This window comes from Trifolium pratense, linkage group LG4, assembly GCF_020283565.1.
Source record: "Trifolium pratense cultivar HEN17-A07 linkage group LG4, ARS_RC_1.1, whole genome shotgun sequence".
NCBI lineage: Eukaryota > Viridiplantae > Streptophyta > Magnoliopsida > Fabales > Fabaceae > Trifolium > Trifolium pratense.
In genome coordinates, this window is record NC_060062.1 from 13,353,341 (window position 1) to 13,375,642 (window position 22,302).

A 22,302-nucleotide genomic window follows, 5' to 3' on the forward strand; every position below is an offset into this window, starting at 1 on the left:
AACAATTTCTATGGAGAATGCACGAAAGAGCTTCGTAGGAATCTCCTAATGTATATAATAGAGATGGAGATAGGAATTTTTCAATCAACGACACGTAAAGATGTACGTTATTTAAATTATGAACTTTTTGAGATGCCTACCATACTCCATCAATTTTAAACAATACATTCACCTTTTATTTCAACAAAATACTCTAGGTCCTGTTCCTACGGTTCCCAATCATAATTTTACACGTGTATTATTTTATTCTCATTAAAAAAATTACACGGTTAACAAACACCGCCCTGAAGCTATATTCATCTTCCTTTTTACGAATGAATTTTTTCTCTGCCATTTATCTTCAACTATGGCAACTCACCGTCATGAATACCTCACACCCACCATTGGATATTTTCATTCATCTCACAAAAACTCTCACCGCCATGAATAAGTCAATTCAATCCACTATAAGAACTCATCTTTGTCATGTTTGCTACAATAAAAAATTAACAATACGTTTGCCGGAAAAAAAAATAGTTTTTGAACAATATAAAGTCTTTTAACAATAAATTAAAAAGAATCATAAATAATTGAGTAAAAAAAGCAAAATAAAAATGTTCTATAAATATTTACTTTAGCCAACAAAATTATTTGTTTGCACCTCTGTATCCAATGTGATATTCATCCTATCAAAATTAAAAATAACAAATAAACATAAGCACAAAACCATCAATTATAGAAAAATTGGAAAAACGGGGTTTTGAAGCATGAATTTAACAATTATGATGTGCACTGAGACTGCAGTTCTGCATATATAATAGAACATAACTTTGTATAAGCTTATATATATCCGATTAATTTAGTTGTTTTTTTTTTTACAGATTAATTTTTATATATCCAACAATCAAGTGAGATACGATGATTTTTTTTTATACGAAGATTTTTTTTTCTCCTGTTTTTTAAATCTATTTTTGAGAAGATCTTTTTTTTTATTCTTTTGTTTAAAATCTTTTTTTGAGAAAGATTCAATTGAATCTCTCTAATTAAATGACACCTAAGCAATTTTTATGAGAATGCACGAGAGAGCTCCGTGGCAATCTCGCTATGTATATAATAGAGATTACACGGTAGAATTTGAGAGATATTTGTCTCTAATGGAAATTCCATTGGATTTTCTGCTGTGTGCATCTCAACTTTTGAAATTTATTTTTAATTGAACTATTATTCGATATTTGAGTTTGTCACTATATTAATATAGAAAATTTATTTTAAATTAAATATTTAAAAATTTATTATATCATCTTGTTAAAATATAAGTGAAATTATTGTGTTAATTATTTCTTGTAAACTTATTTATTCAAATTTTTATGTTTTAGTTCCTATCTATAATCTACTTTGTTTCTATTTTTAAGAATATCATCTTTCTATATATATATTTTTTATATTTATTTTAGTGAAATTACAATGAATGATATAAAACTTGCAACGCGGTTAAAAGTAATAAGGATAAATTAAGAATTTTGATGACAATCGATTTTAATATATTAGTAATAAACTATTAGAAAAAGAAGAAGAAAAAAACAATGAAAGGCTAAGATTTCAATGGAAAAATCTTCACGGGAGACAATCCCTACCTTTAGAACTTTTATACAATTTTTGTCTAAATGTTTGTTTCTACTACAACTTTATATTGTTATTTATTGGTATTATTTTTTTTTCTTTTTCTTTCACCACCAGTTTAATTTGGTTCAGGGATCAGTTCTGGTATCAAGTGGTTTCAGCCCCTCCCCCGATTGCAGTTGCGGGGGATTGAACCGTGGTCCCCTGGGCTGAGCACGTACGCGCGACCCGACTCGAAACCAATATAACCGAGAATACATTGAAGCATCGGGTCGGGTGCATGTCGGATCTCGGGTCAACTATTGCAAAAAATTGGCCATGAATAGTTGCATACGGCCGGGTGTATGTCTCTAAAATTCTATCTCTTCGTAACTGAAATCGACTGAACAATCCTTAAGATACCTGACGGTGGTTCTGCCAGTGCACAGAATCGCTACCAAGTAATAAAGTGATAAGTTTATCTTTCTCCACAGGGATTGTGCCAAAATTACTAGTTTTGCTTAGGAATATGGATAGTTGCCTTCACTTTGTTTGTTTAAGAAGGTATCTTTGCGGGTACTTTAGTAAATGCAATAAATAAATGTACGGAAAAGAAAATTGCGGAAAATAAATGGTGTGTGCGTGTCCATACGAGGTGGTTAAGTGTGGTTGGATCCCTCCCTTACTCTTGCTTGGTTGCTCAATTATTTCGCTCTATCAGGATTTAGACTGTTGAAAATAGGTTAGAAGCAATATCATTTCCTATTTCTATTACAAGCTATACATAGCCTAGTTAAAGGTTACTCTTACTCTATTTAGACACCATTATCCAGAGCTCCACTTTTTCGTTTAAATTTTGGTCTCATCACCTTGGTGATCCCTAAATTATAAGCTGTCACGTGTGCCTAAAAACTAGTCACCTACCCACAAGCATACTCTGCAAGGTAGAAATTATCGTACTTTCCAATCTTATACTAAGACCTCATATACTGAATTTAATGGTCCCATGTTGGCCCTAGCATACCGACTTCGGTAGGGATTACTAGCTTCGGTTCCTATGCGATATCCACTAGGTCCTTAGATTTTATTCTAATGTGATCAATATTAAAATAACTAAAACCAGACAATAAAAGAGTTTATAATAGAAATAACTGAATTTATACCCAAATAATATAAATTATACAACAAGCATTCGTAAGGAAGTTCCTCGACTCCACCTATCCTAGGAAAAATAAAGTACAAAAAGCAGAAAGAAAAGAACCTTGTTGGCCTTGGAGTTCTTTGGCCTCCTTGCCTCCACCTTAGTGTTCTCCTAACTCTGGAATGTGTTGGAATATTTTGGAATGTTGGTGAATGTGTTGGAATGAATAATAGTGGAGGAAGGAGACTCTATTTATAGTTTTTCAGCTGGGTTTGAGCTTTTTCTGCGCATCCATCGCACCCATCATGGCCACGATGGCGTGTATTTTTGCCTCATCGTGGCCACGATGGATCCTATCGTGGTGCGATGGAAGATTTTCTCAGGATTTTCTGCGTATTCTTCAAGTCATCATCGTGCCACGATGGTAAAGATTTTCAGCATATTTTCTTCAATTTTAATTGTCATCTCATCGCGCCACGTTGAACCTCATCGTGGGTACGATGGTTGCGCTGCTTTATTACATTTTTGCTCTTTTTTGCTGCTTTTTCTACTTTTCTTGCTTCTGGTCCTTGTAACTTCACTTTTCCCGATATTTGCTTGCTTTTGGGCTTCAATTACTATTAAAACTATCCTAAATTACTACTAAAAACACTATATAATTGGTTGTCATCAATACCTTTTCCTTATCTCCATCTCTCTCAACCTCGTATACTCTTCGCTTTGTTGATTTTATCCATCTTTGATATAAGAGAGATATATTATATTTTACTAGTTTAATTATAATACGTTGATGAAGAAAATCCGAAATATATATTTATACTTCTCTTCTACTTGATCATTTATCGTCTTTAGATCTATAAATTTGAAACAATGTAACATCATCTCACCCTCTTCGTTTTTTCATTTAGTTTTTCTATACTTTGTTACCTTGTGTAGAAGATATTGAACTATTTGAAAATTAGAAATTTTTGGATATTGGAGTTTTAGATGTAAACAAAGTTTCAATCTAACCCATAATAACCGACTCGTTCTACCCGCCATCCGAACAAACCGAAGACGTAGATGGTCGAAACTGGGTCCAAATTAAATGGTTGTGGTTTTTATCGTTTTGTGAGTGTGTTTTCCTTGTCAATAAATACAGGAAAGCAAACCATAAGGATTAACACATTAAATTTTAGAGAGCAAATACGGCAAGAAACTTTCCAGAGGTATAGGAACTCAATTTTTATCATTGGAAACACCTTTGAGCACTAAATTTCATCCGTTATTCATGCATAATTCTCAAAACTCTTTTGTTATGATTGTTATAATTATAAGTAGTTAAATTCCTTAGGTGAGTTTGTTAGATGAAGTTCCCTGGATCTATTTGAACCATGTAATTTGTAGAGGATCATATTATTGCAATTCATCGTTATATTTATTCAACTATCATCTTTGTTTAATGTTTTTCATAAATTTGTGAATTGATTCAGGTATCCGACCGAGTACTAACCCTAACTTTTGGTACTAGAACTGAGATAATTCTTCAATTATTTCATACTAGCCTAAGACATTAGGGTGTTGTTATTAACGAATAGGATTCTAATCCAGTATACTGGTCTTAACTATTTTTCTGTTAATTCATGTGATATAAGAATGAAGTGTAATAATGTATGAGTATGACCACAATTATTCAATAGTGATAGGAAAAAATTTCGAAACAACCTAATCATTTTTCTCATCTGAAGTTCAAATCAAATTTATTTTCTCATTGTTACTATTTTCATTTTGATTAAATCAATTTGACAACCTCCTAAATTATTGCCTTAATCATAAGTCAATTTTATTGCTTTCTCGAAATAAGCAATTCCTATGGAGACAAAACTGATTATAAATACTATTACTTGAACGACAATTTAGTACACCTTCTAAATATTCCATTAGAAGTGTTAATATTTTATTGTTTATCTATTTCCTCACGCACAAATAAAATTCAAGGAAAGTTATTTCTTAACCTAAAATGTTGAAATAGTTAGTTGTGAAAGGACGACAGTACCACCTCTCAAGAGCCCTTTTTCTTTTTCAAAAAATACGATCCAATGGAAAATCCTTGTCTCTCTTCAAACCTGTAATTCGAGAAATCAAACTCACTGATATGTTTTCGTGAACACCAGCTTTCAAACTCTTTTCCACATTTATCTTACCACACTATGTTCCTCACATAACTCAACTATCTTCAACTCTATGTTTCACATGAAAATAATAAACAAAACAAAAGGAAATCAAGAAGGAAGAACATTACCTTGAAAAGTTTGAAAGACTTGAAGCATTAACTGAGATGGAAGGTTGACCGAAGCAAATAAGAGCAACTTCTCAAAGAAGAAAGTACTTAAGCAAAGGCAAGAAATGAGGAGAGTAAAAAATTTCTTTGATAAAATTTTTGTTGGATATGCCTTGAAATCTCAGTTAAAAGAAGTCAGAAAAATCTTTGTTGAATCTTTTTGCATCTTTGATGTTTTGAAGATTTTTTGAAAAAAAAAAAAATATTTTCTTGGAAGATATTCTGACTTGGATTTGTTTTATTTTTAAAACAGATTTGTTACTAATTTTTTGGCATATATTTTTCTATAAATAGGGAGTGCTTTATTCATAGAAAAATTGAGAGAGAAAGAGAGCAACAATGTAGAGGCAAGGATTAGGGTTTGCCACCACACAAGGGCTAGGATTTTAGAGACGAAATAAAGTTTTCTCTTGGTATAACTCTAGGGTGGGAGAACTATCTTTGTGGTACACCTTGGGAACCACTTATCAAATTGAGTCTCTTGGCCACGGGAAGAGATTCGGGATTTGGGTAGAATTAGGATTAATTCGTGTAACCCAATTGGGAATTTCTTTGTAAAGTTACTCTTTGATATAGTGGAACGGAGGGGTTGCTCTCTCCCCCAGACTAGGTCATTATTGGACCGAACTGGGTAAACAAATATTGTGTTCTTTCTTCTCCTTTATCTTGTTTATCGGTTATTATTATTGCTTATTCCGCCTGTTATTTGGTTGTCGTTCTATTGCTCCACACATCAAGTTTTCATTGGTGTGATTTTAAGACGAATTCTCAACAATTGGCGCCCACCGTGGGGCAATCGGAACAATTTGAAGTGAGCACCATGGGTTTTAAGTCGGATATCGAGGGACTTTCCAAAAGCAATTTGGAATTGTGGAAGGTGAAGATGGAAACAATTTTAACGTTCGAGATGATGGGTAAAACATGGAGTGTCGTTACCCGATGCCTCGAAGATAAAGAGTTAATGGAGATTGCGAAGAAGGTTGGCCTGGAGAGGCGGTGGTAATAATACTCAGGTTACTTCTGAAACAACAACTTTATTATGAGGATGTAGAGGTGCTAGTGGAAGTTGGGAACTGGTGGAGTATTTGGGTCATGGACTTTTGATGCTCCTATCACATGTGGTCAAAGAATGAATACTTTGAGACTCTAGAGCTAGTTGAAGGTGGAGTCGTTCATCTTGAAGACGGAAAGCTTGAAGGTTCATGGTATGAGTTCAGTTTGTCTTACGAAGTTTGGCAATCATTAGTTTCTTTACACGATTTGAGGTATGTTCCTAAACTTAGATGCAAAGATAGTTGGTCATGCATCTATAACTAGCGGTGATTCTCATAATGTGGTTGAGTTGTGGGACTTCGGGTGGAACTGTTAGTGACATGGGTTTAGTTAGACTAATGAGCAAGGTTTACTAGGTGTTGAACTGAACTGGAATTGTTGGAGACTAACAATAGCTTGAAGTATGTTTCAGAGGAGTTGAATAGGTCTTGCGTGTTACAAGGTGGAGATCATGGTGGGTATACTTTGGTGGAAACTCAGTTTGAGGTGGAGTCTTCCAATAGTGGTAGACAGTCAACATTAGCTCTTGGCTATCTAATTGTAGATATGGAGGAGAGTGGTATTGTTGAACCAAAGGGGATGACCATGGAGACCTTGTGGATTATGTTTCAATTGTGGCTGAAGAAGTGCAAGACCTTGAGAGGATCTTCAGGGAGGCAATTGAAAGCAACAGGTGATCAGACTTGGTAACTTGTGAGACTGCTGGAGGTAGTTGGATACAAGGAGGGTTTGATGTTGCAGCTTGTGGAACCGCCTAAAATTCCAAGGTTGGTTTGGAGCCAAACAAAACTTCGAGAGTACGGAAGGCATTCCGGGGTCGAAGAGTGGTGGAGGCTTGTAGGGCTATCGCAAAAATCCATGGATAGTCATAGGCAAGCGATTCTTCAGGAGGACGGAAAAGGCACAATTCGGGGGCTGAAGAGGGATGGTAGAGCTTGTTGAGCTATCTAAAATTCCGATGATAGTTGGGAGCAAGCGTTTCTTCAGGGAGGTACGGAGTTGACCACTTCGGAGTCTGAAGAGGGTGCGGTGAATCTTGTGAGGCTACCTAAAATCCTATGGTAGTGGGATGCAAGATCTTCATGAGAGCGGAAGGCATTCCGAGGATGAAGAGGGAGGTACAATCCGGTGATCTTGAATAGAAGATTCAAGATGGAGAGAGCAGCACGGTGGTTGATGGGATCACCATCGATTTAAAGGCAAGGTGGAGAATTGTTGGATATGCCTTGAAATCTCAGTTACAAGAAGTCAGAAAAATCTTTGTTGAATCTTTTTGCATCTTTGATGTTTTGAAGATTATTTGGAAAAAAAAAATATTTTCTTGGAAGATATTCTGACTTGGATTTGTTTTATTTTAAAACAGATTTGTTACTAATTTTTTGGCATATATTTTTCTATAAATAGGGAGTGCTTTATTCATAGAAAAATTGAGAGAGAAAGAGAGCAACAATGTAGAGGCAAGCATTAGGGTTTGCCACCACACAAGGGCTAGAATTTTAGAGAGGAAATAAAGTTTTCTCTTGGTATAACTCTAGGGTGGGAGAACTATCTTTGTGGTACACCTTGGGAAACACTTATCAAATTGAGTCTCTTGGCCACGGGAAGAGATTCGGGATTTGGGTAGAATTAGGATTAATTCGTGTAACCCAATTGGGAATTTCTTTGTAAAGTTACTCTTTGATATAGTGGAACGGAGGGGTTGCTCTCTCCCCCAGACTAGGTCATTATTGGACCGAACTGGGTAAACAAATATTGTGTTCTTTCTTCTCCTTTATCTTGTTTATCGGTTATTATTATTGCTTATTCCGCCTGTTATTTGGTTGCCGTTCTATTGCTCCACACATCAAGTTTTCATTGGTGTGATTTTACGACGAATTCACAACAATTTTTATACTATTTGGGGAAAGATCAACACATCAAGATTAAAGATAAATCAAATTTCAAATCCAACGGCCCAAATGATAACTTGGAAAACCCAAAGTACTCAAGTAGCCTAGGCGTGTCATTGTACACCTACGAGCGAGTGGGAGACAAATACATTAAATGCAAATGCAAACGTCTCCTCGTTGCAAAATAAAGGTCCACGTCACAGGCCACTTGTTACTTTGCGAAACAATGGAGAATCAATAGTCTCTGGGCACAACGGATACCCAATGATCTGGTTACAACTTGTTTTCAAACTTCTACTTTATCTTTTAACGAATCCTCTCTAAACTGGAGCATTTGAAGACGAACGAAATCCATGACGAAACAAAATCCGTCTTTCAGTCCCGTCCTAAGACAAAATTCAAATCCTTATAAAACTTGAGGGGCAATTGTTACGGACTGACCAAAGGCTCAATACATAAAAAGCCCCAATGATCCTTGTAGTTCAAGACAACTCAAAATAGTACAATAATAGTTCTTTTTTTATACTATTCCTTATTCCAGTCACGTAGTGGAATTGTCACTCTTCATGCATATCGATGCGGGAAGCTGCCTATAATGTACATATGCATCAACACCAAGGTACACACAATTCACCAAATTCATACACATTTCCCTTAAGCAAACACTGACTTGAGCGTCGTAGTGATAACATTTTTGCAAATATATTTCTCTCCATGCCTGAAGCACTTCACCACCACAAGCTACCTCTTAGCCGCACTAAAAAGTTGTTCCGTTCTTCCCATTCAATAGTTATTATCTTTCTTATAATAATTCTATTATTTTATATTTACCTAAAAACTTCAAACGACATTAATTTAAAATGGAGCATTATTCACTTGCCTCGTCCATGTCGTGTGTCAAATTTTGTATACTTTTAAATTTTGTTAAAATTATTTTCTCCTTTTTCTTTTAGAAGAAGTGCCACACCCATGCATGTCGTGACTTTAAAGCAATCAACAACTTGAATAATTTTGTTAAAATTATATATCCGCCTTTTGGCATTGTCAAGTTAACATTATGAAAATTGGAATATTACACATATTCGGTCTACTGAACCGTCTAATTTCATTTGGGTTAAATAGTTTTAACTCCCTCCCGATCACAGTTGCGGAGAATCCAATTGTGATCCTCCCTATCAAATTCAACGTCAATCACTATTAGACCAATTAACGATTGATATCTTATGGTAATTTTATTATATAAATAAATATGTTGTCACCTCTTTAATGCTTTATTCATTTATACAACTAATATTATTTTATCATTCATTGTTGTTGTTTCTCTTTTAAGATTTTCCATGTCTATCACGAAAGAGTAAAATATAAATCAAATATATATATATATATATATATATATATATATATATATATATATATATATATATATATATAACGAAATTTAATAATATAAAAATGCATTTTGATAATCATCAAAAAAATTTAACAAATGACTTCTTGTAATGTGCTAAAAATTAAATGAGATTACATATTGATCAGACACATTTAAAATTAATTCTAATTTTACAAAATGTCTTATTGCAACTACTAAGTGCTAAGCTTTTATTAACAAAGCATGCAAACTTTTACTTATAAAGCGGTTCAAAAACATTTTATGTATGAAATGCAAAATAAAAAAAATATGGCTAAAATTTCCATGTTTGTTTATGCTATGATGGTATTTCTTTTTTCGTATCTCGCCCTTTTTAAGCAAAGTATGTCCTTTTTCACACTATTTTCAAATTTATCTTAAATAAAGATCTTAAATAAAGGAAAATAAAAAACTTAGCTTGATAAAATGAGAAAAAGATTACGATATTTCCACTATATTTTCTTTTCTTTCTTTGTCGTTGGATTTGCCAAACTATATTTTTTTAACAGTGAATGGTAATTATCATTTGAGTGGGAATTGATGTGTATTTTTTTTTTTTTTCAGGTAGGAAATTCTATTTTAAGTCTGAATATGAGCGGTAAATTATAGGGGTAATTGTTTCAATTCGAGAAGCAACATGTCTTCATAGAAAATGAAAGACTAGAATTATTTTCTGAATAATTTCTTCATTGTCTTTTACATGTACAATTTAAAGGAAAAAAAAAACTCACTTTTTTTTCCCAAATAATTATAAGGGAAAAACACATACATTTATCTTTTTCAAGATTTTTTTTTGCTTATTATCATTAAATTAAATGCAAACTGTATTTAATTAACACTCTCTCTTATCTTTTCCATAACAAATAGCCAATAAAAATTATTTTTACATCTTACTATACAACTATTTTCAAGAAAAATACAAAGAAACATATTTTAAATTATTATGTTTTGATTTTTCTTAATAAATGTGTTTTTTTATTTTTTTTTTTCCCTTATAATTTGGGACAAATGAAATATATAGATAAATACCTTAAAACTACTAATAACTACCTATATATAAAATTACATAATTAATAATTTATATTATATATTACAAATAATATACATATATTAAATAATAATAATAATATATGTTTAATTATACATGTATCTTTACTCCATCGGCCCACGACAACCTTGTCCTCAATGTCCTAATTAGAATGAATGAAACTTCGATTATCAAAAAAAAAAAAAAAAAGAATGAATGAATGAATGAATGAAACTTCCACACCAAAATTATACTGTATATGACATTGTGCCCTCCATTAATGGCAACAACATTGTGGAACATGGTTGCATTTTCACCAGCATTTGATTTTCCATTTTCACCAGCAAAGCGATTGCTTTGTATCCATGCCATTGCAGCCGTTGATCTTCATCAGACGGCATAAAACCTCTCCACCTAGATCCAAACAGGACCGTCTGATTAATCAGACAGTTACGATCGATCCTGCCCCTTTTTTTATCCTTTTGTTTTTTACACCCTTGGGCCTCCCTAGGGCTGGGCCTTGATTTTCTACTATTTGCACCTGTTTTATTTAGTTTGCACCCTCATCCTGACCTTTTTATTTATTTTTATTTTATTTATTTCATTTATAATTTGATATATTTATTTTCGAACTCAGCATAAAATGTTAAAAAAAATACACGAAAAATATCAATTTTAATTTTATTTCATTTGAATCAATTGACATCAAATAAAGTTCTAATAATAAATGTGGACTAAAAAAGAGATCGGCGAATGTAAATTTGTTTATCTCTCGGATAATCGAGGCTTAACGTACGCTTTGTATACTGATTATTGTCTTCCACACCTAAAAATAAATCCAACACATCAAACTAAATTTTTGCCCTTGCGCAAATAGTGTGGTGAAGTTAGCGAGGACATCCAACTCAAGAATAGTCAATGCTAATTTAATGTGTAGTTTATAATCATGTTTTAATATACACTAAACTTAATAAGTAGACGTTCTACCCGGCACTTAAAAATTATGTTTTAGAAATGAAAAACACATTATTTTTAGGTTTAACTACACATTTGATCTCTTACGTTTATTTTAGGTTTTAATTTGGTCTCTTACATTTGAAAAGTATTAATTTGGTCCCTTACGTTTATTTTAGGTTTCAAGTTAGTTCTTTCCGTTAATTTTATCACACGTGACAGCCAATTTGCATATATGGACAGACACGTGACATTTGTACACACTCATACGTGCCATTTTTTTTACAATGAAATTGAGGATCGAATACATATTATCTAAATCTCTCAGTATTATATCAAACCTAGTAATTTTGCCTCGTGTATGTTGTGTGTTAACTATTTTATTCTTTTTCATTTTTGTTAAAATTATTTTTGTCCTTTTCTTTTACAAGAAGTCCCACACCCATGTCGTGACTTCAGTGCAATCAGCAACTTGAACCACTCAACAGCTATCCTTTTATCTTAGCTCAGGCTATAAAAACAGCAACATCAACAACAATTCATATTCACCCACGTTTTACAAACAGCTAGCAACAACAACAACAACAAAATTGCAAGCAGTAAGATGGCCACAAACATTCTTCTAAATTATGTTCCAGTTTATGTCATGCTCCCAGTAAGTGATCAAACACATAAATTACGTGTTTCTATAAGCTACTACTTCTAGCATTTCAATATAAAATAAATAACTAGCTCATTATTATGCATGTTTGTGTATTTTTGTTGATTATAATTTTTTTAGTTAAATTATTTTTTGTCTCTAAAAATATAGCAAATTTTTATTTTAGTCCTTAAAAATAAAATCAAAATGTTTTTATCCTCCTAAAATTTTATGATTCGTTTTCGGTCCCTAATAGACGTAATTTTGACATTTCTAGAACATAATCTGAATATAGAGAGGTTTGACAGTTTGACATAATGATATCTACCAAAAAAATAGAAGTTTGACATAACGAATTGACATATAGACACATATCAAACATAAAAAGGTTCTTAACCTTAACATTAAAATGAACATAACTAGTTATTAGGGACCAAAAACAAAACAGAAAATTTTGGAATGACTAAAACATTTCATTTTTATTTTTAAAGACTAAAATCAAAATTCACTATACTTTTAATGACGAAAAATTTATTTAACATTTTTTTGTCAAGTAGTATAGTGACTAGACTCATACACTTTAAAATATAGAGAAGTGAGAAATCCGAGATTCAATTACTGGACTTCCGGTCACTCCAATAATATCTCTTGTAACTACCAACTGAATTATATTTATGAGGGACGTATATTATAAATGTATGAGCTGATGTTCGAACTCTCATACGCTCAACTTATTGGATTTGAGCGTATGTATTAACTTAACAACATAAACTAAAATAGAGTGCAAGAAAATTTTGTAGGGACAACAAGAAAACATCACTTTGTTTATGGGAACGAGAAATAAAAATTGATAATTCCATAGAAAAATAGTATTTAACCAATAAAAAAAATAAATAATGGTACAAAGAGTAACAAAATTTAGATAGTTTTTCGATCCACCTCCCTATATGTTCAAATCTGTAAAAAAAATAAAGAAAGTGTTGACTCTGAAGTTAGTTGGCCAACACATTAAGTAGAAATCAATCATCCATAATTAGACTTTAGCGTCAGGTGTAATGTCGGCAGAGTTGACGCTACATAGCATCGGTCATCAAAAAGTCGATGCAAGTTATTAGCTTCAAGTCTTTTAGCCTGAGCCACGACACTAATGCAAAGTCTACGCTAAATCGTTGTTAACATCGATTTTTGGGTTTGAGCGTAGACTTTAGGCCAATGTTAAATTATGTTTATCTTGTCGTGTCTCTTCATGCTATATACGGAGATAAAAAGCTAGAGTTGTTTATTAAAAAAATTCTTCACTAATAATTAGTATTACGTTTTGGGAAATTAGTACTATTATTGTTAGTTGTTTTTTTTGGTTCCAACTATTATTTTTAGTTGATCTTGAGCACTTCTTAATTGATTTCAATGTAGTTTTCTTTTTTTAGGTCTTTGGCTTTCTTCGCTGTCAAAAAGATAAAACTTGAAATAATGATCATATATATGATGAAAAAACGACATTTTATTTTCCTAAAAGAGATCACATGATGAAGACAGAAGATATCATTTAGCCAAGACTAGAGAAAACAACAAAAACTTTATGAGATAATAAAAGTTAAATTATTTGTTTTTTCTTATGAGAAGAGATATGTTAAATTATTAAAGCAAAATATTACATTTATGTTTACTAGCTGGCTGCGCCTGCCTGTGTCTAACTTATGTTAAAAAATAAAATGGCTTATGTTAGGGTGAATTTGTTAATAAATTTTTTTTGCTGCTAACAAAAAAAAGACGTGTCTTATGTTATTGTGATTTATAAATGTTTTTAATTATTTATTTTTGTCAAATCTTGATTTTATTCCACTTGAAATAATGATCATATATATGATGAAAAAACGACATTTTATTTTCCTAAAAGAGATCACATGATGAAGACAGAAGATATCATTTAGCCAAGACTAGAGAAAACAACAAAAACTTTATGAGATAATAAAAGTTAAATTATTTGTTTTTTCTTATGAGAAGAGATATGTTAAATTATTAAAGCAAAATATTACATTTATGTTTACTAGCTGGCTGCGCCTGCCTGTGTCTAACTTATGTTAAAAAATAAAATGGCTTATGTTAGGGTGAATTTGTTAATAAATTTTTTTTGCTGCTAACAAAAAAAAGACGTGTCTTATGTTATTGTGATTTATAAATGTTTTTAATTATTTATTTTTGTCAAATCTTGATTTTATTCCACTTGAAATAATGATCATATATATGATGAAAAAACGACATTTTATTTTCCTAAAAGAGATCACATGATGAAGACAGAAGATATCATTTAGCCAAGACTAGAGAAAACAACAAAAACTTTATGAGATAATAAAAGTTAAATTATTTGTTTTTTCTTATGAGAAGAGATATGTTAAATTATTAAAGCAAAATATTACATTTATGTTTACTAGCTGGCTGCGCCTGCCTGTGTCTAACTTATGTTAAAAAATAAAATGGCTTATGTTAGGGTGAATTTGTTAATAAATTTTTTTTGCTGCTAACAAAAAAAAGACGTGTCTTATGTTATTGTGATTTTGTTAATAAAAGATTTTTTTGCTAATAAAAAAATCAAAGGTATTCTTGTTAATAAAAGATTTTTGCTGCTAACAAAAAATACATGTCTTATGTTAGTGTAAGTTTGTTAATAAAAGATAAAAAAAAAATCAAGGATATTGTTGATATTATGAAAAGTCCACACCAAAAATAATTTATCCTCTTATATTATATATAGATAAATTTTTGAAATTCGAAACCAACGGATGAAAATAGGACAAGTATCCCATCAAGATAACTTTTTTTAGAATTCTTCCATCAACATATTTGTTAGAGGTCCTTTTTTTTTTGTTAGTGGTCCTCTTTTTTTATTGAGTACCAGTATATCTAGGTAAAATTTATTATGTCATCTAATTTTATTAATTTAAATTTTAAATAGATTTTACCTAGAGGGTACCGTCCTCAATATTGTAAGTTGGGTATCTAAAAATTTACCTTAATTTAATGATTTATAAATGTTTTTAATTATTTATTTTTGTCAAATCTTGATTTTATTCTCTAAATTTCTAAATTCATAGTCTCTCATTTTTTAAATTTCAAAATAAAAATTCCACAACTAAATTTGTAGTTTATTATAGGCTTAGTTGCACTTTTAGTCCCATCCAACTCATAAAAATAGGGCCTCTATTTTTATAGGATAGGATGTCCTCCTTAAAGGGACAATAGTCCATCTATTTTAAAATCAAGTTTTTTGGTTTTAAATTTTCATATTTGTTACAATTTTGGTCACAACCCTTTAGGACGCCAAACATCACAATTTTCAGAGAAAAAACATGAGCTAGGACCAAATTATATTTTCATTACGAAGTTCAATTTTGGTCTCAACCCATATTTTTAATTTAACAAATTATATTTTCATTACATCAAATTAACTATTTTTTTACAAGTACATCAAATTAACTACCATTCTTTAAAAAAATTGGATTTTTCATTGGTTCTCTTCACCAACGATAATCTTATTTTGGTACACCTCGAACACTAATTATCAACTCACTTTTTTAACTAGAATTCGAGAGAGAGAGAGATAGAGGATTCTCTTTATTGACATAATGGTAAAAAAAGTTCAACCCTTGATTTGGAGGGAGGGAGAGGGAGAGAGAGGGAGGGAGGGAGAGAGAGAGAGAGATGAATTCAAGAGTGATGATGGACGCACTTGAGAGATATGAGAGAAAAAACTTGAGACAATCTTGTTCTCAAAATTCGAACATTAATTTGTTACATCTGTTATTTTGGGGAAAACAACACATATTTCACGCAATTTAAGATCTCAGCCATTAATTACATATCAAATGGTTTAGATTAATATAGCTTTAAAATTATTGTAAACAATTTCAAGTGCACAATTTAGATTAGATAGTTAAGTCAAAAAAAAACAAATTCGATTAGATAGTTATTAGATTCATTAAATAATTGGTCTATTTAGACTATATTACAATCTATATACATTGATTCTTTAATAAATCTAAAATGTAAATTTTTTCTTGTATATAGGACCGGAGGAAGTAGCATATCATTTATTTATTTATTTATTACAGTTTCCATGTATGTATCGTGTAATGTATGAATTGAGATTGAGTGATTTGTAGAGGAAAAATTATGGTAACATTAGTGTAATTTAAAGTGATTTGTGAGAGAGAAAAAATAAAAGGAAAATGGTAATTAAAATAAGAAAGAGAGTAATATAGGAGAGAGATAGAGAGAAAGTCATTGACTTTCCCTCCCCAAAGTCACCCAAGGCTGTAACAACGATTTCTTATTTTTTGGTCAAGTAGTTTAGTGGTTAGAAATTTCACACTTAAATGAATAAGTGGGATGATTGGAGTTCGAACCCTGATACCCTACTTATATAATACAATATCCCGCCAACTGAGTTAAACTCACGGGACTCTGATAGTGATTTCTTCTTGTACTAATTTGTTAAATTTATTTTCTCTTCTTTTACAAGAAGGACCCACGCACTCATATCATGCGTGACATCAAAGCAATCAGCAACTTCTAGCAAGCTTCTATCACCCTTCTAAATAGAGTATGGAAATAGACAACCACACTTGTTTAAAAAACAAATCATATCTATTTTTAAAAAAATTAAAATTTGAGTATGATCTATTATTTGTTATATGTGTGTTTGATTCTAAGATGGCAAAAAATGATTTTGAATTAATTGATTCTGTAAAATTCATTTTACTAAGAATTGAGTTTGTAGGTAAAGTTATTTATGTTTGAATATATTAATATAAAAAATGAGTTTTTTTTTTTTTGAACGTATAAAAAATGAGTTGAATAATAGATTTCAGTGTAAATATCACGTTTAGACACGAGAAAAATTTAATATCCACTCGGGTTTTAAAAACAGCAACATCTAAAACAAACTTGAAAACATTAAGATGGCTACTTCTAACAAAAACATGTTGCTAAATTACGTTCCAGTTTATGTCATGCTCCCAGTAAGTTATCATACATACACATAAACTAGTGTGTTTCTAAGCTACCATTTCAAGCATTTTTTATGTGTTTGTTGACTAATATTTGTTTTATTGTTTTTCTATGTAGCTTGGAGTTATTAATGTTAACAATGTCTTTGAAGATCCAGATGGACTTAAGGAACAACTGGTGCAGCTACGAGCAGCAGGCGTCGACGGTGTCATGGTTGATGTCTGGTGGGGGATCATTGAACAGAAAGGACCTAAGGAGTATGATTGGAGTGCTTATAAGAGCTTGTTTCAGGTTGTTCAAGAATGTGGTTTGAAACTACAAGCTATAATGTCATTTCATCAATGTGGTGGAAATGTAGGGGATGTTGTTAACATCCCAATTCCACAGTGGGTTCTTGACATTGGAGAATCGGATCCGGATATCTTCTACACAAACCGTTCCGGAACTAGGGACAAGGAATATCTGAGTGTTGGTGTTGATAACAAACCTATCTTTCATGGAAGAACAGCCATTGAGGTGAGTTGAACATTGAAATTGTAATTATCTTTCTTTTAAATAACATCAATACATGATATGCAAATGCAGCCATGTAAGAGAATTAACTAGTATCATTTGTAGATTTTACTTCGAGACACGGACACTGACATGTAAGCGAAATTGACATAATTCAGTGTAATCACGAGTCAGTGTCGTGCAGGTGTCTAACACCGACGCGTGTCCGATACTGGGACACGCCTAATTTGAGGAGTGTCCGTGCTTATGATCAATGTATCATTTGTAGATTTTACTTGCATAAATGCATGTCTACACTCTACAAAATGGGAGGAACTTGTTCCACCACTCAAAATCACTTCGGATGTACGTATTCGGAAAAAACACAATTTTTTGTGCTGTTAAAACTAGCATGGTTACTACTTACTATAGCAAGTTTGAACTTTCTACTCTTTACATTTACACAGATATACAGTGATTACATGAAGAGTTTCAGAGAAAACATGTCAGAATTTTTGAAGTCAGAGCTAATTATAGACATTGAAGTTGGCCTTGGCCCAGCAGGAGAACTCCGATACCCGTCTTATCCACAAAATCAAGGATGGGTATTTCCTGGAATCGGAGAGTTTCAGGTGATTCTGGCGTCGTTTATAGACAAATAATTAACACGCAAACTACAATTTCATTTTAGCACTAAAAATAAAAATGAAATTATGCAGTGCTATGACAAATATTTGAAGGAAGATTTCAAAGCGGCTGCAGCGAGGGCTGGCCATCCTGAATGGGAACTACCGGATGACGCTGGCACGTACAATGACGTACCAGAATCTACTGAATTCTTCAAAACAAATGGAACATACCTCACTGAGAAAGGGAAATTCTTCTTAACTTGGTATTCTAACCAATTGCTGAATCACGGTGATCAAATCCTTGATGAAGCCAATAAAGCTTTCCTGGGCTGTAAAGTCAAATTAGCAATCAAAGTAAATTTCATAACACCGCAATTAATTATAGACAGCTTACCTCCATTTTATGCAAAATAATTAACCTCTTACTATGATAAAAGGTATCTGGAATTCACTGGTGGTACAAAGTTCCGAATCATGCTGCTGAACTTACTGCTGGATATTACAACCTTGATGATAGAGATGGATACCGTCCCATTGCAAAAGTGGTGTCTCGTCATCATGGCATTTTGAACTTTACATGTCTTGAGATGAGGAACTCAGAACAAAGCTCAGATGCACAAAGTGCACCGCAGGAACTTGTTCAGCAGGTAATTCATTATAAGTTTATAACTTCCATTGATTTCATGAATTGCTTGCTTTACATATCAAGGGCCTGATTGGATTGACTTATCAGAACTTATCTACTGACATAAGCACTTGAGAGAGCTTATGAAAACAACTTATGAAATGTCCATAAGTTGTTGTCAGATTATTTCCATAAGCTCTTTAGGATAGCATACAAAAATAGTTTATAGCTTATATAAAATCAGTTTGAATTTATTGTCTTTTGTTATAAAAATAGCTTATACAAAAACACTTATAAGATAAACTCTTATATTATAAGTGCTTGATTAAGTTATTTATTCAAACATAGCCTAAATATGATGTCAAATGTAAAATTTACTTTTAGAACCAGTATGCTCTAGTGCATATGCAACCATCGAAATCCCAAAACAAGTTGACAGTGCTTGATTAAGTTATTTATTTCAAACATAGCGCATGATCTCTTATATTTATGCACAGGTATTGAGTGGAGGTTGGAGAGAAAACATTGAAGTTGCTGGAGAAAATGCACTTTCAAGGTATGATGCCACAGCTTATAACCAAATCATACTGAATGCAAGACCACAAGGTGTCAACAAAGACGGACCTCCAAAACTTCGGATGTATGGAGTAACATACCTTCGTCTATCAGATGAACTATTGGAGGAAACAAATTTTGATATATTCAAAAAATTTGTGGTAAAGATGCATGCAGATCAGGTGAGAAGATGTCATGCATTCACTTGAAAGACAATATTTTTGAATTTGTATTCAGTTTAATAACCACCTTGCTGCTTCCTAACCCTATTCCCTCAAATTGTAGAGTCACAGTGATGATCCTCAAGAGTACAATCATGCCATACCACCATTAAAGCGATCAGGACCAAATATTCCTGTTGATGATCTTCTTGAAGCAACTAAGCCAATACCGCCGTTCCCGTGGGATTCAGAAACAGATATGAAGGTTGATGGTTGATATGGGAAGAATGGTTAAAATATCAGCTGAAAGTAATATCCACTTCTCAGGATTTGAATAAAGCACCTACCTACATGTGCAATGCAACTAATATTCGAATAATGATGTATATGTCTAAACTATAGACATATCTACTGGTTTGTACTTTCATATGTGTGTTTTCCTATGTGCGAGTTTAATAAACTATGTTATTGAGGCACACAACTCCGCTTATAAAGACATTAACATTACCATCTTAAAAAAAATGAAAATCTATTCTAATAGCATTGCATAGTTTCATCATCATCTTACAAAAGCATATAATTGTGTAACCACATTACTTAAATTTGATATTGTGATCATACAAAGTCAAAACAATTTCTTAATTCTATTACAACTGTTATGGCCTAAATGAATTATCAAGTTAGATAAAAAAAAAAACGCCTATATGTAAAGGGGAACAAGTTCTACATTTAATATTTGAGCGAACTTTGGCAGCATAGTTAGTACTTAGTAGCATGCATACAATGTATCTATTTCCATTTGTATAAATTTCATTTCTACTTCAACAAACTTCCATCAACTCACCAATATCCACCGGATGAGCATATGCATCACTATCTTTCATAATAATCACTCGACTCACGAGCTTAGAAATCATTTTCATTACCGTGTGACAATCTCCACAAACACGAAGATTCTTGGTTATTCTGTTTGTAGTCCCTGGACCAGCGTTAAGAAGAACAAAAGCAAGTGCCAACCTCTCGCTATGATCCCAAAGCATCTTCTCCTTTATTTCTTCTTCAACCATCATAGAGAACAGAGCTTGTGTCAGGCTTTAACCTTCTTTCTTATGTTTCTCATTCAAGTCTTTCAATTTGGCGTATATATCATGCGACTGTTGCTGGGACTTATCTCCAACAAAAAACTAATGAACCATCTTATTTAGCGCAACAAAACTGTAACTTGGAGGTTTTCTCAATCTTCCATTTCTCACCAATGCCCTCACCTTTTTAACATCCTTCCATTATCTCTAGGCAGCGAAGATGTTGGAAAGGAAAACATATCCACTCATCCTGTTCGGATTCATTTCAAAAAGCTTTTGAGCTGATATCTCAGTTAACTTGACGTTTCAATGTAATTGCAAGCAGAAAGTAGAGCAGTCCAAACATCCTCATTAGATTTCAATTTCACATTGTCGATAATCGCAGATGCTTCACCTAACGTCGATCCTCCACATTGTAGTTTCTGGTCATTTTATAGAAAATTTCTTTACCTTCAGCCACTAAAAACTGAAATGAAAATGCCCTCATCTGGAGTAACATCTATACCCAACATTTCCTAAAAAATGGAATTGGCCTCTCTTCCCTTCCCATGAATTCCAAAGCCTGTAATCATCATTGTCCAAGAAGACAAATTCTTTTCAAGCATCTCATTAAAAGAGCCATATGCGCAAACTAAATTTCCGCAGTTAGAGCGATAAGGACGGTTCCCACCGCAGTATTCCTTCCATAACCCTTTCTAACAAAATACGAATGAACGGACGATCACAGTTACTTCGTCGGCAACTCTACCTGCCCTGAACATTTGACCGAAAAGTTCAAGAACTTTAAACCATCCCCGTGCTTTTCATAGCCAGAAATTAAAGAAATCCATGAGACAGTATCCTTCACTTGTTTTGTAACCCTTCAAACAACTTCCAAGCACATGATATCATTCAGGGAATTCATCAGAAACTCATTACACAGCCTACCATTACCAGAATTCCTAACATCACCATGAAAGGCATAGTAGTCTCATCTCCAACAACATCACATCTTCTAATTTCATCAAAAACCACAAAAAAGAATCCACTGATTAACCCTTCTTAACATACCCTGATATCAAAATATTCCAACAAGTTAAATCTCTCACAGGCATTTTATCAAACAGAAAGCTCGCAATTTTTATTTTGAAATTAGTGAATTTCCCACATAAATATCTACCAATCAACACCAAAAGCATAAACCTATCTACCCATTTCACGAAACAAAAAATCACCACAAGCTTTAAGGAAAAAAAAAAAAAAAAGGGCATGTTGGGTTTGTTAGAAGTATGAGAAGCGCTAAAAAGAGCAAAAATGGAACAAAACATGGCATGCGACAACAGAACATTTAAGTAAGAAAAAAACACAAAAAAGTGCAAAAATTGTTTTCGAAAATGGAGATGCGGGGTATCGATCCCCGTACCTCTCGCATGCTAAGCGAGCGCTCTACCATCTGAGCTACATCCCCTTGTTTTTAAGGATGCTTCATTACTAAGTAAATATCATTTCGATTGAAATTATAATCTTATAGTACAATCTTATATAGATCCTTTTTTTAAAAAAATTATTTTAAAAGAACATTGAATTATTTGAGTCTTTGCCTTAGACATTGTTTTCTGCTTATGTTACTTTCCACTGATTTATAAGAAAATGGCCTAAACAAAGTGTAAAATAGTTGGGTTTAGATAGTTCAATTAGGTTCATTTACGGTTAAAAGAGTTGGAGTAATTTGAATTTAAATTATGGTGAAGAATAAAAAATA

General features: G+C 32.5%; 1 protein-coding gene, 2 long non-coding RNA genes and 1 other non-coding gene across 5 annotated transcripts; 2 read left to right on the forward strand and 2 right to left on the reverse strand.

Annotated features, from left to right (window-relative positions):
* Positions 1-4,613: 4,613 nt before the first annotated feature.
* LOC123923724 lies at positions 4,614-5,134 on the reverse strand. The gene is made up of 2 exons (XR_006814483.1): positions 5,001-5,134; positions 4,614-4,824 (listed from the first exon to the last, which is right to left on the reverse strand). It is a non-coding gene; the product is annotated as an uncharacterized LOC123923724 (long non-coding RNA).
* Positions 5,135-9,473: 4,339 nt separating this feature from the next.
* On the forward strand, positions 9,474-10,173 carry LOC123923723. The gene is made up of 2 exons (XR_006814482.1): positions 9,474-9,732; positions 9,954-10,173. It is a non-coding gene; the product is annotated as an uncharacterized LOC123923723 (long non-coding RNA).
* Positions 10,174-11,803: 1,630 nt separating this feature from the next.
* On the forward strand, positions 11,804-19,957 carry LOC123923722 (beta-amylase). 2 transcript variants are annotated; one of them, XM_045976445.1, is made up of 7 exons: positions 11,804-12,025; positions 17,135-17,533; positions 17,977-18,141; positions 18,229-18,492; positions 18,576-18,785; positions 19,261-19,500; positions 19,604-19,957. In XM_045976445.1, the coding sequence occupies exons 1-7, from the start codon at positions 11,975-11,977 to the stop codon at positions 19,754-19,756; spliced, it is 1,482 nt and encodes a 493-aa protein (XP_045832401.1). In that variant the 5' UTR covers positions 11,804-11,974; the 3' UTR covers positions 19,757-19,957. The 2 variants fall into 2 exon arrangements, with proteins under 2 accessions (XP_045832401.1, XP_045832400.1); XM_045976444.1 differs by lacking the exon at positions 11,804-12,025 and adding an exon at positions 16,609-17,028.
* A 1,978-nt stretch (positions 19,958-21,935) lies between these two features.
* Positions 21,936-22,008, reverse strand: TRNAA-AGC. The gene has a single exon. It is a non-coding gene; the product is annotated as a tRNA-Ala (tRNA).
* Positions 22,009-22,302: the final 294 nt, after the last annotated feature.

Excerpts from the sequence above, each read along its gene's own strand:
- LOC123923722 (XM_045976444.1), top strand. The coding sequence starts at position 16,969 with ATGGCTACTTCTAACAAAAACATGTTGCTAAATTACGTTCCAGTTTAT. Across the intron at positions 17,029-17,134 it reads CAGTTTATGTCATGCTCCCA|CTTGGAGTTATTAATGTTAA; the intron begins GTAAGTTATCAT and ends TTTTCTATGTAG. Across the intron at positions 18,493-18,575 it reads AAGTCAAATTAGCAATCAAA|GTATCTGGAATTCACTGGTG; the intron begins GTAAATTTCATA and ends CTATGATAAAAG.